Source organism: Abramis brama (assembly GCF_963993115.1).
Source record: "Abramis brama genome assembly, chromosome: 14".
Lineage (NCBI taxonomy): Eukaryota > Metazoa > Chordata > Actinopteri > Cypriniformes > Leuciscidae > Abramis > Abramis brama.
In genome coordinates this window covers 19,254,174-19,273,579 of record NC_139976.1, presented here as the reverse complement: position 1 = coordinate 19,273,579, position 19,406 = coordinate 19,254,174, and the positions used below count along the sequence as shown (strand labels likewise).

Genomic DNA, 19,406 nt, shown 5'->3' with positions numbered 1-19,406 from the left:
TGTAAATGACACATCTACCACAGCTATTTGTCTACTACTGCACTATCATTCATTAGACTTAGAGTGGTAACATGATATGAATATTAACTGTGTTTGTTGTTATTTTGTATTACTGATTTATGCTATAAGTGTTGAACTGGTAATTTAATCAGAGTGTGAACATTAAATGTTTTGCAATGTCACTGTAGTAAATACATGTTTTGTCTTATTCACAGGAAATGCTCTGAAAGAATGCACAATGCATTAACAGGGCAACTGGGATCTGCAGGAAGATTGTGGGTCACTTCTCCCATAGGTGGAAGAAGAGAGTGGCCTTGAGGGAAGCACAAAGAGAGCTCACCCAGACAGCAACATACAGTGGGGAGAACAAGTATTTGATACACTGCCGATTTTGCAGGTTTTCCCACTTACAAAGCATGTAGAAGTCTGAATTTTTATCATAGGTACTCTTCAACTGTGAGTGACGGAATCTAAAACAAAAATCCAGAAAATCACATTGTATGATTTTTAAATAATTATTTTGCATTTTATTGCATGACATAAGTATTTGATACATCAGAAAAGCAGAACTTAATATTTGGTACAGAAACCTTTGATTGCAATTACAGAGATCATACGTTTCCTGTAGTTCTTGACCAGGTTTGCACACACTGCAGCAGGGATTTTGGCCCACTCCTCCATACAGACCTTCTCCAGATCCTTCAGGTTTCGGGGCTGTCGCTGGGCAATACGGACTTTCAGCTCCCTCCAAAGATTTTCTATTGGGTTCAGGTCTGGAGACTGGCTAGGCCACTCCAGGACCTTGAGATGCTTCTTACGGAGCCACTCCTTAGTTGCCCTGTGTTTCAGGTCGTTGTCATGCTGGAAGACCCAGCCACGGCCCATCTTCAATGCTCTTACTGAGGGAAGGAGGTTGTTGGCCAAGATCTCGCGATACATGGCCCCATCCATCCTCCCCTCAATACGGTGCAGTCGTCCTGTCCCCTTTGCAGAAAAGCATCCCCAAAGAATGATGTTTCCACCTCCATGCTTCACGGTTGGGATGGTGTTCTTGGGGTTGTACTCATCCTTCTTCTTCCTCCAAACACGGCGAGTGGAGTTTAGACCAAAAAGCTCTATTTATGTCTCATCAGACCACATGACCTTCTCCCATTCCTCCTCTGGATCATCCAGATGGTCATTGGCAAACTTCAGACGGGCCTGGACATGCGCTGGCTTGAGCACGGGGACCTTGCGTGCACTGCAGGATTTTAATCCATGACGGCGTAGTGTGTTACTAATGGTTTTCTTTGAGACTGTGGTCCCAGCTCTCTTCAGGTCATTGACCAGGTCCTGCCGTGTAGTTCTGGGCTGATCCCTCACCTTCTTCATGATCACTCCCATGAGGTGAGATCTTGCATGGTGCCCCAGACCGAGGGAGATTGACCGTCATCTTGAACTTCTTCCATTTTCTAATAATTGCGCCAACAGTTGTTGCCTTCTCACCAAGCTGCTTGCCTATTGTCCTGTAGCCCATCCCAGCCTTGTGCAGGTCTACAATTTTATCCCTGATGTCCTTACACAGCTCTCTGGTCTTGGCCATTGTGGAGAGGTTGGAGTCTGTTTGATTGAGTGTGTGGACAGGTGTCTTTTATACAGGTAACGAGTTCAAACAGGTGCAGTTAATACAGGTAATGAGTGGAGAACAGGAGGGCTTCTTAAAGAAAAACTAACAGGTCTGTGAGAGCCGGAATTCTTACTGGTTGGTTGGTGATCAAATACTTATGTCATGCAATAAAATGCAAATTAATTATTTAAAAATCATACAATGTGATTTTCTGGATTTTTGTTTTAGATTCCGTCACTCACAGTTGAAGAGTACCTATGATAAAAATTACAGACCTCTACATGCTTTGCAAGTAGGAAAACCTGCAAAATCGGCAGTGTATCAAATACTTGTTCTCCCCACTGTAAATGTATTAAGTTAGCTCAACAAAACAATAAAACCGACCTCCATCCTTTCAAACATGACAAAATTTGTTTCAACATAAAAGAAAAACCAACTACGTGGCCATTCAGTTTTCATTTTCAATCTGCCAACAATCTGCCTTCGTAAGATGCATTCCAAGGTTTTATTCCTTTATCTGATCGATTTTTGAAGGCATCATAAATGGATCTTTCGCTGCCTTTGATATCCCACAATCCTGTGCTTTCCATTCTGTGACAGTTGAGTTCCAATAAGTAAAGATTGCTTCTGAAATTTGCTGTAAGTGGTCATTTTGTGTGTAGATGTATATTTTTGACCAACGGTTTCCTCTTCTGATGTCATTTCTAGTGAGAAATTACTATTGTAGAAATGTGTTGTAATTAATTGTAATAGTAATTAAAAGTAATTAATAAAGAAACACAATATTTTCTGTGTATCCTTGGTCCCTTTACCATGAGGATACATTTTCCAACAGGATGCATAAAGCTACCAAGTTGAAGTATAGCTCTGCCTCTGACATCATTAAAGGCATGGACTGCCGGAGGTGGTGCAAACCTAGGCTAATAGAATTCACCTCAACAAGATATTTTGATTAAAAATTACAAGGGCACAGATAAACCATTTATCTATAAATTACAGAAACATCTGTCTGTATGTCTGTCTGTCTGTCTGTCTGTCTGTCTGTCTGTGTGTGTGTGTTATTCGCATATCTCTCGAACCGTTAGTCCGATGGATTTCAAACTTGACAGGTGTCTCGCTACGGGCACGAGTAAGTGCAGTGCCAAGTTTGACGTTGTTTGGATGAGAAATGCAAAAGATATCGTTAAATATATCATTTTTAGAAGGTTGTGGTTTAAAAATAAACATTCTGACATAAACACTCAGTCAGCTACACTGTTTACTTCTGAATATTATAGTTTGGTTCCAAAACGTGATAAATCCATTTTGATTAATTTGAGTAAAAATGTGTTTCTTTACCAAGAAAGTGGCAAGATGAAAACCACTATTTTCTGTTTCAAACTTTCACATAGCATCTTCAGGTTATAATAACATAAAAAATTCAAATCCAGATTTTGATTTTCAAAAATTTATTATAAAAACTGATTATTTTTTCCCAAAAATGCAATAAATTCATGACACTTTTTTTTTTTTCCAAAATGCAATGAATCCATTGAATCAATATAAAAGTTATTTTTTGTCATATTGAAACTGTTGAAATCAGCCATCGCTAAGAAATATCTCCTGAACTTTTTTGACGGCGATCAGCTCACAAAAACTGATTTTGCACGGGCACTTTGCACTGCTCCCTGAATCAAAACGCTTATTCATTTGTGGATGTAAACTGAATCTGTAAGTCAGCTATGCTGTTTACTTCTGAATATTATATTTCATTCTGGTGCGCTTAACGTTATCGCTACTGTGTAAATGCTATTCACCAACTAAACATATCCTATTCAATGCGTTCACAGTCTCTTTCACAGGCATCATTTGTAGTAGCTTATTCACAAACTGTTTGCTCAAGCATAGCGTTTTCTCGGAGTTCACGTTGTGCTTTCTACCATGCACAAATAAAAATGTCACTGAACTTTTGCTGTGTAGCCTAATTGTAACAATGAGCACTCAAATACACCAAACCAACAATTACTAAAAACACACTCAAAAACTGATTTTGCACGGGCATTTTGCACTAGTTTATAATAAATACTGTAATATTCCATTAAAAAAAAAAAGACAAGAATTGTCCATTTTGATAACATGGTGACTTGGTAACCAGGCAAGTAGGCAATAACGGCGCTCCAGACTCCTATCCAGTTGGTGGCGGTAATGCACCTAAACTGCTTTGCCAAACGCCATTAAAACTTAGAAGAAGAGGAAGACGACGACGAAGAAGAAGAAGGTGGAGGAAAAATAGCCTAAAATGTGGTAGAAAAGGGAAAAAAAAGTCTGATTTCTGGAAGTAAATGAATCATTTTATTAAAAGGAAGCTACATTTTTAAACTATTTCCAAGACCCAATAGTAAAGAAGCTTCTGGTAAGTGATCTGTTTGAGATGCAGGAAGGTCACAAGAACCTCATTTCAGTAACATCAGCTCTTCAGTGAAAATGAAAGTAAACTGCGCTTACACATCATCTTATTATTATAACAAGTGAGATTTGACAGAAATGTGCCTACTTAGCGTATAGGACGCGTCTGTACTGTGTATCTATGTTCATTTAATACATGCTCCGGACAGAACGTGCCATTTCAAAACGTGCTGGGTTTTTTTAACAGCGAAGCGGTAATTAAGCGCAAAAGCGTGCCAAGTGAAGGTGTGAACACTTTATTGAATGTTTTGAGCACTGAGATGAGATTTTTGCCTCTGCCATCACACAGGGCCTGTCCTAATACCCACACTTGCTGTCTTTGCACTTGGCCTCGTCTAAGTTACGTAAATGATGTGTTTCCTGTATTTGGCCCAAGTGTTTGAGTGGGCGTGAAGACCCCAAGTGGGTGTATAACTTTTTTGATTTCCCGATGGGACAACACTACATCTTAGTGTTGTAAAGATGCAAGTAGCGTTTTTACAGTGCTTTATTTACACATTTTGATTTTCTATACTTTGCACTTTAAAATGTCTTGTTTAGAAGTCCCTATGTAACAGAAGATACAATGGTGTTTCTAATTGAGTTATAAAAAGCCGTTCTGCTACAATACAATGTGCAAACACACTGTGCTTTACAGCCAAATTATATGTAATATCTATTTAATTTTACTTACACTAAAAAGTCTTGACATCTCACAATTTCAGGCCACACGAGTTCCTTAAAGAGATGCATGATGGGATATTTTTAGCCTTTTGAGTATTGGGACAGGCCCATATTTTCATCTGAACAGCTTAATTTATTGTAGATGATTTTTTTTGTAGATGAAAGTTCATAAGTAAAAAGTAAAATAAATCTGTTTTTTAGAACCCCCTAGATTTTTAATTATACTATTTGTATTGTTTTTCTTTTGCAGGTAAATGTGAGAAGATGGTATTAAAAGAGATTCCGACAGACAATATTACTCGCCCTTTGGGCCGGAATGAGGTCATAGGTTTACTCTTCCGCCTCACAATATTTGGTGCCGTCACTTATTTTACAATAAAGTGGATGGTTGATGCTATTGATCCAACAAGAAAACAGAAAGTTGAGGCACAAAAACAGGTATGCAGTTTAATTTCAGGGAAATATAAATTTGTGTGATTTCCAGACATAGAAAAGCAATGTAGCTGTTTAGATGCGGGTCCAAGTTTTAAGTATAACTTAAGTGCAGGTTTATACTTTTGACAATCCTTAGCATCACCAAAGGCTGGAGTTTAATAATGTGAGGTTTTGTCGCCCCCTCACAGGCAGAGAAACTCATGCGGCAGATTGGAGTGCAGAATGTGAAGCTTTCTGAATATGAGATGAGTATTGCAGCTCATCTTGTGGATCCGTTGACTATGCAGGTGAGGAATGATGTCACCATCTGACTTTATTTACCAGTAGTTAATTGTCTCTAAAACAGTCAACTTTTGTTTTGTTAAGAGAATGCAAGTTACACAAATCATGTGTGTCCACAGATTACATGGCATGACATTGCAGGTCTGGATGAAGTCATAACTGAACTGAAAGACACCGTTATACTTCCGATCCAGAAGAGACATCTGTTTGAAGGATCCAGACTTCTTCAACCTCCCAAAGGCAGGCACTAGGATGAAAATGTTTCTATAAAGTGTTTCTAAGCTCAACTCCACACTTTATTCTGAGGTGGTTTGCCTGTCATCTTCTCAGGTGTGTTGCTGTATGGGCCTCCAGGCTGTGGGAAAACTCTTATAGCCAAAGCAACCGCCAAAGAGGCTGGATTCCGCTTCATCAACCTGCAGCCTTCCACTCTCACTGACAAATGGTACGGAGAGTCCCAGAAACTAGCCGCAGCCGTGTTTTCTCTGGCCATCAAGCTACAGCCCTCTGTTATCTTCATCGATGAGATTGGTAAATGCTCATGTTGATTTTTATGCTTTATCCACCCCTAATATTGACATCCCAGTAGTTATCAGTTTAAGCTATGCTTTTAAAGCTAGATCTCTTTAGCTTAATGGCACATTTATGAATCACTAGAAGTCTACTTTTGAACCTAACTTGGTTCCTGTTGCTCCTTTACAATCACATAATATGGCAATAAGTGGAAGATTCTGTATACTTGTCATTTTTTAAATGAACTTATATTGTCTTAATGTCTTAGATTCCTTCTTGAGGAATCGCTCAAGTTCAGATCATGAGGCCACTGCCATGATGAAGGCTCAGTTCATGAGCTTATGGGACGGGCTGGAAACTGACTACAACTGCCAGGTACAATTCCGCATCTTTGTGAGGTTTACTGGTTTGATCAGTGACTCAAGATCCACGTCAGGTTCCTTTTCTATCTGATGTGTTGTGATTGTGTTTCACAAAGGTCATAATAATGGGAGCCACCAATCGGCCACAAGATCTTGATTCTGCTATACTCCGAAGGATGCCTACAAGATTCCACATCAATCAGCCCGTAAGTTCACTGATTTTAGCTCAGAATATGTTTGATGGTTTAAATGAAATGTTCAGTTTTACTGTTGAATCATTAAACTCTGTAGTGATTCTTATAAATTATCATTTGTCATTTGTATGTATTTAGAATATAAAGCAGAGGAAAGACATATTGAAACTGATCCTGGAGAATGAAAATGTAAGTATTTATTAATTGGACTGTTGTTGCTATTGAAAGTTGCAAATGCTGAAAGAACATTTTCTCATTTTCTGAAGGTGGAGTCTGCCGTGGACTTTGGTGAAATTGCAAAAAAGACTGACGGCTTCTCAGGAAGTGACCTCAGAGAGATGTGCCGAGATGCTGCTCTGCTTTGTGTGCGGGACTTTGTGCACCAAGAAAGGTAAACACTCAAAGAGCTTCAGGCCTTGTCCACATTAATACATTTTCATTTGAAAACGCATTTTTTTCTCTCTGTTTTGGCCATCCGTCCACACTGAGACAGCGTTTTTGTCAACAAAAACTAAGTTTTTTCAAAATGCTCGCCCAAGTGGATAAATTTGAAGTGTTTACCTATGCGCAGTAAGGTGATTTAAGTGCTTTCAGACATTTCAGTGTGAATGAGCAACTTTTGGAAAACGCTAGTGTGGACGGAGAACGTTTTGAAATGAAAACACAGTTTTCAAACGTATCCGGATTAATGTAGACGGACGCTACATGTACAATGCACAGAACACAACAGGCTCTTTTTTATCTTTATCTTAAGTTTGAGGCTTGTCACCTTTACATAATGTCTTGAGTCAGTAATTTACATTTGAAACTGTATGGAAATCAAGCATCTTGTTAGTTCAGACAGGCCACGTCAGCCAAGCTCGCATCAGCTGACAGCCAGCTGTTCCTGACGTGTACCACTCCAGTTTCGACTTCTATCACAGCGGACCATTTAAATTCCCATTCCTTCAGCATTTCCTCCATAGCATCGCTGCTCACAATCAAACTCCCTCCTCCAACCCCAACTCCACCCAACCGAACCTGTAATCAGTCTGACTGTCTTTTTGTTTTTCCGTACAGTTCACTACATTGCAAGCATTTTCTATCATGTATTTGTATTTCCACAAGTCATGTAATTGAGAATTGTAATCATGAATGCATATACTGGTTTTGTTCTGTACCCCAGCGGGGTTTGACTTGCTGCTGTCCCCGCTCTGTCCAGGCGTAGCTGCATGGACAGGCGTGGGAGTTTTGCCCAGAACAGAACCATACCGCTAAGACTTATCTGCATGCTATAATTCTAATAAATTATATTTACTTGACAAAGTGGCCCTGACTGAACTTGCATTTGCGGTGCTCTATTATTAATTTTTTTCCATCCCATGACAGTCCAGTGGAAGACTTCATCCGCCCAATCAGGCAGGAAGACATGCAGAAGGCAATCGAGAAGATGAAGAAGTCCAAATCTGCAGGAGTGCAAGAGGCATTTATGCACGTAGCACTGGACTGAATGTGATGCTGCTGTTTTAAAAAAACATGAAACTAAATTTGGTCTGTTTTTCTTTTTTTGTGGCATATGTCATGTTTTGTAAAAGGGGGAACTCAGGATTTATTAATGGTGGAATGGAGGCTTTTTTCTCTAATCATCTTTTTTTTGCACTGTAATTTCCATATTCTGTTTTTGCCATTCAATCAATGAGCCTTACCTCTTAAGTAAATGGTCACATTTGAGTCAATGGGACAGTTCATGACAGATTGAACGATTTACATAAAACTCATTCTGCTTGTGTTCCAAGAATGAGATCCATTGTGTTTATAGGTTTGGTTTGGGTGGCGTTTGTTTTTTATGAAGATGGGCAACAGTGTAGTGACTATTTCCAGTTATGCATAAGGCATCTAATTTCCCCTGCAATAATTATTTTTTACATCAATGGTATGTAACAATTTAGCTGATCTGTAAGAACAAAGTGTGTTTAGTAACAATTTTAACAACTCTCATCTGTTTGTTTTTCCCCAGTGATTGAATGATTTAAATTATAAACGCATAGACTTGTTGGCCTTTTACACTGAATATAATGTTTAAGTGTTAAATTTAGCCCAGATTAAAGAGAGTGGGATGGCCAGTTGTATAAATATTTATTTGTGAAACATTAAATATACTTGCACAAATATTTAGGGCAAGTGACAAGCCACTGCTGTTGTTATTTTTGGGGTTTGAATGTGCGACGGAGAGTTTAATAAGTGGAGAGAAACCGTTTTCATCTGGAGAAACGGTTATGGATTGATGCACCATTTTAGAATGCTGGCAATACAAGGAACAATTGTATACAAGTATTTTTCAGTTATTAGGTTTCCTAATCCACAATAGTCCATTGCTCTATTCAATTTAAATCCGTTTAGAAGTCAGAATATATGTAAAATGTTTTGTTTACACTGTACAAGAATTGGATGACCATCGTATTCTTTTAATTACGTTTATTGGAATTACTGCCCGATGCACATTGTATCAAATATTGTAAGAAATGACAAAATGTAAATCTCGCAAGTCCATACATTCCCTGTAAGACAATAAATATGTTTAGGTTGGTCCAATAAGAAAATGGCAAGACAATAAATATGCTCTTGTTCCTTCACATTGGATTCCTCAAGAGTTTCATGCTTATGCATTCAGCACAAATCTTTCACATTCATACATCACTCTTTACAGTAACTCGTTCATTTGGGAATATAACAGTAATGCCACTTTTACATTAAGGCACATGGAAGTACAAAGAGATGGACGTGCAAGACAATACTGTGGTTATACTCTACTGCCAGTACGGAATGTTTTTAAATTCTTACAAAGAATGTTATAGAATTAAAATAGAACCTGTGTATACAATGAGAACAAGACGTTCTCCACTGGTAAAAAATACTGCCGAGACAGGCACGTATCCGAATAAAATTCCAGTTGAGGTAGGCAAAATATTGGTCCTATTACTGTCAGGCATACTTTGATCAGACTATGTATATAACACATTTGAAACAGCAGTAGCTGTGTAGTTTGATCCATCTATGCTTTTATACTGGGCGATCTCAGGAACAAAATATACTGTATTTTAAAGAAATTTGCAGGGGATAAATATAGATAGCATTTATCTAAAAATGTGGTACATATGAGTCTAATAAACGTATTTATTTTAAAAAAAAATCTCACTACAATGTAGGATTGTAGTATATAATGCACCTTTCTATAAACTGGACTGTATGTCTTGTGTTCACTGGTCCTTCTGCAGAGAACTATAGTATTCAACTAGGACTTTCCACGCTTTGGGTGCCATGAAACCATCAGGGGGGTTCTCTCCGCTGCGGGCAAGGCTCCTCATTTTGGTCCCTGAGATGAACTCAAATTCACCGTGTCTGAAAAACAGAAAAGCTGTTGACTTGAGCTGCAGCTTATATACAAATCAAGTCTATAAATATTGATACTGTAATGATTTTAATACTTATTCTGATGAACAATACTGCACAAATAAAGTTCAAAATGAATGAAACAGAGAGCAGTCAAGCGACATGACAGAGGAATATTATTAGATGTCACTTTAAATAAACACAAAGCTAAATGCGACAGTCTTTATAATGGGTTTATGTGATCATTGGGTAACATTTTATTTTACAGTGTCTTTGCTACATGTTACATGTACTTGCTATAATAGTATATTATGTTATACATCCAGAGTATATTATGCATACATACATACATACATACATACAGTGAGGAAAATAAGTATTTGAACACCCTGCTATTTTGCAAGTTCTCCCACTTAGAAATCATGGAGGGGTCTGAAATTGTCATCGTAGGTGCATGTCCACTGTGAGAGACATAATCTAAAAAAAAAAAATCCAGAAATCACAATGTATGATTTTTTAACTATTTATTTTTTATGATACAGCTGCAAATAAGTATTTGAACACCTGAGAAAATCAATGTTAATATTTGGTACAGTAGCCTTTGCAATTACAGAGGTCAAACGTTTCCTGTAGTTTTTCACCAGGTTTGCACACACTGCAGGAGGGATTTTGGCCCGCTCCTCCACACAGATCTTCTCTAGATCAGTCAGGTTTCTGGGCTGTCGCTGAGAAACACGGAGTTTGAGCTCCCTCCAAAGATTCTCTATTGGGTTTAGGTCTGGAGACTGGCTAGGCCACGCCAGAACCTTGATATGCTTCTTACAGAGCCACTCCTTGGTTATCCTGGCTGTGTGCTTCGGGTCATTGTCATGTTGGAAGACCCAGCCTCGACCCATCTTCAATGCTCTAACTGAGGGAAGGAGGTTGTTCCCCAAAATCTTGCAATACATGGCCCCGGTCATCCTCTCCTTAATACAGTGCAGTCGCCCTGTCCCATGTGCAGAAAAACCCCCCCAAAGCATGATGCTACCACCCCCATGCTTCACAGTAGGGATGGTGTTCTTGGGATGGTACTCATCATTCTTCTTCCTCCAAACACGTTTAGTGGAATTATGACCAAAAAGTTCTATTTTGGTCTCATCTGACCACATGACTTTCTCCCATGACTCCTCTGGATCATCCAAATGGTCATTGGCAAACTTAAGACGGGCCTTGACATGTGCTGGTTTAAGCAGGGGAACCTTCCGTGCCATGCATGATTTCAAACCATGACGTCTTAGTGTATTACCAACAGTAACCTTGGAAATGGTGGTCCCAGCTCTTTTCAGGTCATTGACCAGCTCCTCCCGTGTAGTTCTGGGCTGATTTCTCACCTTTCTTAGGATCATTGAGACCCCACGAGGTGAGATCTTGCATGGAGCCCCAGTCCGAGGGAGATTGACAGTCATGTTTAGCTTCTTCCATTTTCTAATGATTGCTCCAACAGTGGACCTTTTTTCACCAAGCTGCTTGGCAATTTCCCCGTAGCCCTTTCCAGCCTTGTGGAGGTGTACAATTTTGTCTCTAGTGTCTTTGGACAGCTCTTTGGTCTTGGCCATGTTAGTAGTTGGATTCTTACTGATTGTATGGGGTGGACAGGTGTCTTTATGCAGCTAACGACCTCAAACAGGTGCATCTAATTTAGGATAATAAATGGAGTGGAGGTGGACATTTTAAAGGCAGACTAACAGGTCTTTGAGGGTCAGAATTCTAGCTGATAGACAGGTGTTCAAATACTTATTTGCAGCTGTATCATACAAATAAATAGTTAAAAAATCATATATTGTGATTTCTGGATTTTTTTTTTTAGATTATGTCTCTCACAGTGGACATGCACCTACAATGACAATTTCAGACCCCTCCATGATTTCCAAGTGGGAGAACTTGCAAAATAGCAGGGTGTTCAAATACTTATTTTCCTCACTGTACATACATGTAACTAACCCTAATCCTAACCCTATAGTAAGTTAATGTTCTTAATTAATATTACTCAGTACTTAAATGTATAATTACAATGTGTAACCAAATATTATTGTAGGTTAAATTAAAGTTGTTATAAGATTGATCATGTCCTGTAATTATAGTTTAAAAAAATGACATACAGAACAGACAGAATTTCAAAATTATTTTAAAAATGATGGCTTTCAATACCAATATATTTAAAGTTAAAAAGCTGTGCATTAAACATTTAAAATATACTTGATTCTTCAACTTGATTCTACATTAATTTGGGGGTTCGATGAATAAATATATTTATTATGGCAAATTTAAACTATTCACAGCCATAATATATAATATAATAAAATGAAATATGTACGCACCTTTCCTTGTCATAGAAGTCCATGGCCTTCTTAACTCTGTTGTATGCAGCAACTCTGAAGGGAATAATCTCAAGAGAGGTGAGGCCTGGTGCCATGGTCAGCACTTTTCCACCATGTGTGGGCTCATACAGGTCCTTCTTTGTCTCCGGGTGGGGCATACCTGCTGGATCTCGCCCTACAATGTAAAAGTTGGCCCCCGCGATCATCCTGGCCCGACAATGCCACTGTACCTATAAGAACGTTCAGAATTTTTGCCCTGTTCAGAATTGACTTGACTCACAATTTCAATTATTTGTATTAAAAAAGGTCTTATTAAACAGCCTCTTATTTGTTTCAGTGTAACATGTTCAGCTAGAGTCTGACCTCTGTAGGCCCAGCATACATCATGGGTGAGGGGAAAATGGCCACAATTGTGTTTTCTGGATCCAGGACTCCTTCCTCTAGCACAGCAGCATGCTGTCTCATGCGCCAGTCCAGCGGCACGTCGTCATCTTTTGTCCAGCCACCCAGAGGGTGCAGAAGCAGCACGGGCTTCTTGTAGCCTCGCTCGAGCAGACGACGCTTAGTGTCCTGCATCAGGAGCGCATGGCCGTTGTGCACAGGATTACGCAGCTGGAATGCAAAAATGGCATCTGTGGGGAAAAGACACAATTGCAGAGGGTTTTGTCGCACTAGCAAATAATTATGGGAAGGATCCATGTTTCGCATTTACCTGCTCTCATTTCTTTAAATTTCTGTCTTAGTTCCCGTGGAGTGAGACGGTACTGGTCAAGACCGTCATTCCACCTAAGTCTCTCAAACACCTCCAGGTCTCCACCAGCCAGCCAATCACCACTCTCCATTATCATCTGTGCAAAGCATAAATGGTGTCATTTGATTGGCTGACTGTATTAGGAACTGTTTTAAAAGCAATGTCACAGAGATGTGTCCTCTCACCTTAATGTGCGGATGTTGCGGGCATGTTGTCCCCCACTGCCTTGCGCATCTCTCTTCCTTACGATGCTCATAAAACTCAGGGTTGCGCATGATTGCCACTTTTTGACCTTTGAACTCCAGGGCAAAAGCAGTGTAACCGTCCAGCCTCTCCTTGTCGTCCTTGGATACGGGCAGCACAATGGGAACAGACAAGTTGATGATCCCACCTAAACATAAAAGATTATTAATATTACTATTTTTATTTTTAACAATAATATTATTATTATTTAATGTTATGTTATGTTGGATATTATTACATTCACTAAATATGCAATCTGAATAACTAGGTAAATGTAAATTATTAAATATTACTAATTAGATGTAGATTATTATTAAATTAATATTCAATATTAAATAAAGCACCGTTCAAAAGTTTGGGATCGGAAAGATTTATTGTTTTTGAAAGAAGCCTCATGGTCACTGAGGCTGTATTTATTTAAACAAAAATACAGTAAAAACAGTAGTATTATGAAGTATCTGAATTGCTAAAACACTAAATACCATTCTCTGAACCAAATTCTCAATAGCCTAAACAAATTTGTCACTAAAAAACATTTTGCACTGTGATGCATTTATGTCTCAAAACGTTAAACACAGGCAATTATATTATAATTATAAATATATTGTATAATTATTTTGTATATATAAATACACACACATGCATTTATAGATTTAAGAAAATGTGTTATTTATATATAAAATATTTATCATGTATATATATATATATATATATATATATATATGTATATATATATATATATATATATATATATATATATATATATATTAGTATACATCCAAATATTTCTTAAATATATACATGTATATGTGTGTATTTATATAAACAAAATAATTATACACAGTACATTATGTAAACACAAACTTTTAAATTGGATGGGATTAATTGCGATCAATCGTTGCACAGCCCTAATTTATTTAAAAAAGAAATATTTTGTAATATTATAAATGTCTTAAAAATAAGTGTATGTAAGTATGTATGTATGTGTGTGTCCAGATTTGTGTGTGTGTGTATTATACAAATTTACATATTCACACACACACACTTGTAAATATATAAATGTAATATGTAAATTTAATTTTTTTCTTTGAAATACAGTAGATACACAATAAAACTATATATTTTTGAGGGTGATGAAAATGAAAATGTCTTTACCATCAAGCAAAGTTCCAAAGTGCAAGACTTGCAGGAATTCTCTCTCCCTCATGAATCCCCTCAGTGGAGTCGCCCACCCCTCAGCCAGAACCTGCACCCACTGCAAATCCAGCTACAAGACCAACGAGAAACACACAAACAGCACTTTCATTTTATCTCATGACAAGAACGACAGTTTGCCACAAAATAACAACTATGAATTACGACAGTTCATATTTTTCTACAGTAGTTATTTCAGTAGCTCTTGCAGAACGTAAATTATGAAGTAGATTTGGGTTTCCAAACACCAAGTTACAGTGAAAAGCTCTCAGTTAACTGAACTGTGAGGAAATGCCTGTGGTGTAACAAGCAGGGCAGTTGATTTCCACAGCAGTAGTAGGGCATGTGTGTGTTCATGAAGGGTTGCATTACCTCCGTGATGGTTACAGTGGGGAGTATATTGGCATCACTCAGCACCAGGTCCAGCTTGTTTTCAGGAACAAAGAGCTCATTCACTTCCTCTGTCACACCAGTGGGCACAATATCCTGTGAGAACAAATCATCTGGTCAGTGGTGTTTTAACGTCTCTCAAGAGAATACTGACAGTCTGTCAGCTGGCGCAAAGAAAGGGACAACGGACAAAACACATTGGGCCCTATTTTAACGATCTGAAACGCAAGTATCAAACGCGAAACGCAAGTAACTTTGTGGGCGGACCTCGATGCAAATCTAAAATGTGTTGGTCTGAAGTAGCTACATTACTCATAGGTGTGGTTTAGGCGTAACGTGAAATAAACCAATCAGAGCGTCATCTCACATTCCCTTTAAAAGCAGGCACCCTTGTTCCATGGCGGCTTGCTATTATAACAGCGGATTTGCCAGGCGCACGCCAGGAGCGGTTCACAGCCAAGGAGACCGACGTTCTCGTCATGGCCGTAAAACACAGAGAAGTGACATTGTATGGGGATGGGAGAAACCCACCCAAATTAGCTTCGGTTAAACAGGCGTATAATAATTTGGGTGTAAATGTGTAAGCTAGATTTATGCCTATTTTGTTCACATCGTCATGGGCACCACAACGATTTCCCTTGTGTGGTAATATTTGTCCTTGTAATTATGTATGGTTTGCAAAAATGGGACCTTCTGCCTGCGTCTGTGTAGATGAGAGAAGCAAAGTGTATGCACGTTGTGCACACGCTACATTATGGCCAAGCATGCGCCCTTAAAATAGCATCTGAATAACATGCCACTGACTTTAGACTAGGTTTTTCCTGGTCTGTGGCGAAATTGTTTTCTGAAACTGCAAAATAGCACCAGGGAACGTTTGCGCCGGAACACGCCTCCTCTTTTCGCTGAACCGATAGGGCCCATTATCTATTTAATGACCAGAAATGAAAGACTGACCCACCTGTTCCTTCAAGAGATCCACTAGCTGATGAATGCAGTCATTGACAGTGAGCTCTCCAGTCTTCAACACGAGCTCAGGGGCTTCAGGTTTCTCATAGTCAGAGTCTATTCCTGTAAAACCTACGTGAAGCAAAATGTAGTTGAAACATTTTCTAGATACTCTCAATTTAATCACATTATTGGCAAATGATTGCTCTGAATTAATAAAGTTATAGTTCACCCAAAAAGAAAATTCTGTCATCATTTACTCACCCTCAAGTAGTTCCAAACCTGTATGCTGAACACAAAAGATGATATGTTGAAGAATAAGGGCAACCAAACATTTGATGTTTGCCCCATTGACTTCCATAGTATAGAAAAAAAATATTATGGAAGTCAATGAGGTCCATCAACTGTTCAGTTACAGACATTCTTCTTTTGTGTTCAGCAGAAGAAAAAAATTCCTTACAGGTTTGTAAATGATGATAGAATTTTCATTTTTGGGTGAACTATCTCTTTCAGTCCAAAAATTGTTTTTTACTGTGTGATGTTTTCAATGTTAAAATATTCTCTTCTATCCAAGATAAATATGACGAGACAGCTATAAACCATGCATTTATATATTTATTTTTCCTGAATAATCTTCAAAATACCTTTAATCTCTCCAGCACGGGCCTTTTTATAAAGTCCTTTGACATCTCTGCTCTCACACACCTCCAGTGAGGCATTTATAAACACCTCAAAGAATGGCAGACCTGCATTTTCATGAATCTTCCTGGCATCGTTTCGATCCTGTTGTGAGCACACGTAAAATCATCCTCTTAATGCATCCTGTTGCAGAAATTATTAAAAAATGTCATAAAATTTGGGAACCTCTGACATCACCAAACCTTTGTAAATGGAGAAATGAAACTAGTGATGCAAACCAGTCCGGCATCCGCAAACAGTTTGGCGACCTCAGCAATACGTCGAATGTTCTCTTCTCTGTCTGTGGCTGTGAAGCCCAAGTTCTTATTCAAGCCATGTCGAATGTTGTCACCGTCGAGCGAATAGCAAGGAATGGCATGGGAAACTAGATATTCCTCCAAAGCAAATCCAATTGTAGTCTTTCCAGCACCAGACAACCCTATAGTGAAAAAATTTAAAATATTTTATGTGAATAGTGACTGAGATCATTCAACCTAACATCTCTGTTCCATAGAAGAAAGGAAGTCATACAGGTCTGAACATGAGGGGGAGTTAATGATGAATTTTCATTTTTGAGTGAACTATTCTTTTAATTTGATCCATCTAATTTTCTCCTGGAAGTCTCACAAGAGAAATTCCCACCTGTCAGCCAAACAGTACATCCACGAAATCCAGCTCTGGTCCCAACCACTTGGCCACGCTTGCTTCTACTCACATGGTGAGCCTGATAAACAACATTGGTTGCTCTCTGCATGTCCTAAAGTGGATATACACGATATACATGATGTGAAAAGTAAGACTGAGAACAATTTGCAAATCTGAGCCTAAAGCACCATTTCCATCTTTACTGATAACGACAGTGTTTCTATAGGGACAATGGGTCAGATTCACAAAAGTGTTTGTAGGGATAGTAAACCCAAAATACAAATTCTGTCATCATTTACTCACCTTTATGCCATTACAAACCTAAAAGAAAATATTTTGAGAAATAGATCAATGTTTTTTGTCAATGGTCACCAAAACTGTTTGGTTACCAATATTCTTCAAAATATTTTCTTATATGTTCCACAGCAGAAAGACATACAGGTTTGGAACAACATGAGTGCAAGTAAATGATGAAATAATGTTTATTTTTGAACAAGCGGTCCCTTTAATTTTAACTTATATTATTACATTTTAACTTCAAACTTCAGGACTGAGGAGGGAGTGGCTTCGGAAAGAGAAATGAAGAAACAAAAAGGGCCATTCATGCAGGACCATGGAGAGGTGGCCAGTTGGATCAGAGCCATCTCTCTCTCTCTCTCTCTTAGCTCTTTGGATACACAAGAAATCCCAGCTTGATGCAAGTAACCCTGGGGTTTGTTAATTCCCATTGGTACACAGTGTCCCTTTGACTGAGGATATGCAAAATCTGACATTAATAACATTAATCTTCCATGGGATTTGTGGTTATAGCCTATTGCAGAACCAGAAAACACTTCACGTAAAACAAAGACAGACATTCTAGTTTAAAAGACGTGAACCCTAACAAAAAAAACACTAAACATCAGCCATTCAAATGAATTTAAAACCAATGTCAAATCAAGACAAGTTGATGAAAAGAATAAACCTGAATCATAACATCCTGCCACATCACCAAATATTTTCAATATCCTTCCGAAAGCAAACACTCTGTTATTTTAAGTGACTGTCACTCCATTTATCCAAGTTCCCGAAGTTACACGGACCAGTCGAGAAACAATTAATTTGTGTGAATGTAGCCTCAAGCCTTTCAAAATAAACTGTTTGTTTTTTTAAAACCAATACTAGTAATGCAAAATACTTCTATGTTTTTAAAGTCTGATGAAATTTCGTAGTTCTTATCGAAGCAACTTTTAAAAGATTAGCGAGAAAGAAACAAAAGAAAGAAAAAGGCTGAACTTCAGCAAACGTACCGTTCTCTGTTTTTTCAACCCAGACATGATGTCACAACGCGAACACGCTGGTCAGAGCTTTCTAAATAAATGTGACCCTTTAGGCAGTTTAGGGACTAAAACAGAATAAAAGAAAGTGAAGTTAGTGGAAGTCAGGATAAACTGGACACGTAGCACTCAGCGTTCTTCCTGAAATCCTCCCACTCATCAGCGTGCGCTGCTCACGTCACCATCACGACTACACACACTGACTGCATTGATTCTCGGTTACTACTCAACATCTCTCTCACAGCACACAAAGAGTAAGACAACACAGATACATTAAGATATAAACATTATTGAATTATTACTGCTGCTCTGATCTGGGGTTGACAACTTCCATCTCAATCTCAGCCAACCCACATGGACCCACTAAAAATAAAAGAAAAACTTTAATAACAATAACAAACATTATTTAAAACAAACAAACAAAACAAACAAAAAACATTGCACCACATTAACCACATTTAAAGAAATGTCGATAACACTTTACAATATGGTTTCATTAGTTTACAATACATTAGTTAACTACTTTAGTTAACATGAATTAAGAATGAACAAGACATACAGCATTCATTAAGCTAAATTAATGTTAATTTCAACATTTACTAGTACATTATTAAAAAACAAAAGTTGTGCTTGTTAACATTAGTAAGGCTAATGCACTGTCAACATGAACAAACAATGAATGACTGTATTTCTATTAATAACATTGTTAATTCATGTTAGGTAATACATTAACTAATGTTAACTAATGAAAATAACTTATTGTAAAGTGTTACCAAAATTTATTTTCGAGAAAACCCCCTTTCAGTGTGTTTACAAAGTTTGAGTTGACAAGTGCAAATGCTATTTTGCATATTTTTAATTAGATACTAATATAATACCATTTAATTAATTACAAATTAAATTGTCAGCATAACAATTTGAGTGAAATTCAGAATGTCTTAGTATTTGGGTTGTCCTTTTTTTTTTTTTTTACTGAGAGCAGCACTGGAGCAGCATGAACTCCACAGGTTTGTGT

At 38.0% G+C, this 19,406-nt stretch overlaps 2 protein-coding genes across 2 annotated transcripts; one reads left to right on the top strand and one right to left on the bottom strand.

Moving 5' to 3' along the window:
• The first annotated feature begins 3,815 nt into the window (after positions 1 to 3,815).
• Positions 3,816 to 9,112, top strand: atad1b (ATPase family AAA domain containing 1b). Its single transcript, XM_084135564.1, has 10 exons — positions 3,816 to 3,998; positions 4,965 to 5,152; positions 5,338 to 5,436; positions 5,551 to 5,671; positions 5,762 to 5,962; positions 6,213 to 6,319; positions 6,423 to 6,512; positions 6,639 to 6,689; positions 6,767 to 6,891; positions 7,869 to 9,112. The coding sequence occupies exons 2-10, from the start codon at positions 4,979 to 4,981 to the stop codon at positions 7,987 to 7,989; spliced, it is 1,089 nt and encodes a 362-aa protein (XP_083991690.1). The 5' UTR covers positions 3,816 to 3,998; positions 4,965 to 4,978; the 3' UTR covers positions 7,990 to 9,112.
• On the bottom strand, positions 8,940 to 18,541 carry papss2b (3'-phosphoadenosine 5'-phosphosulfate synthase 2b). Its single transcript, XM_084135559.1, has 12 exons — positions 18,365 to 18,541; positions 17,073 to 17,187; positions 16,634 to 16,869; positions 16,397 to 16,535; positions 15,766 to 15,884; positions 14,790 to 14,903; positions 14,379 to 14,490; positions 13,166 to 13,371; positions 12,942 to 13,077; positions 12,593 to 12,861; positions 12,230 to 12,459; positions 8,940 to 9,878 (listed from the first exon to the last, which is right to left on the bottom strand). Exons 1-12 carry the CDS (start codon positions 18,389 to 18,391, stop codon positions 9,737 to 9,739), a joined length of 1,845 nt encoding a protein of 614 aa, XP_083991685.1. The 5' UTR covers positions 18,392 to 18,541; the 3' UTR covers positions 8,940 to 9,736.
• Positions 18,542 to 19,406: the final 865 nt, after the last annotated feature.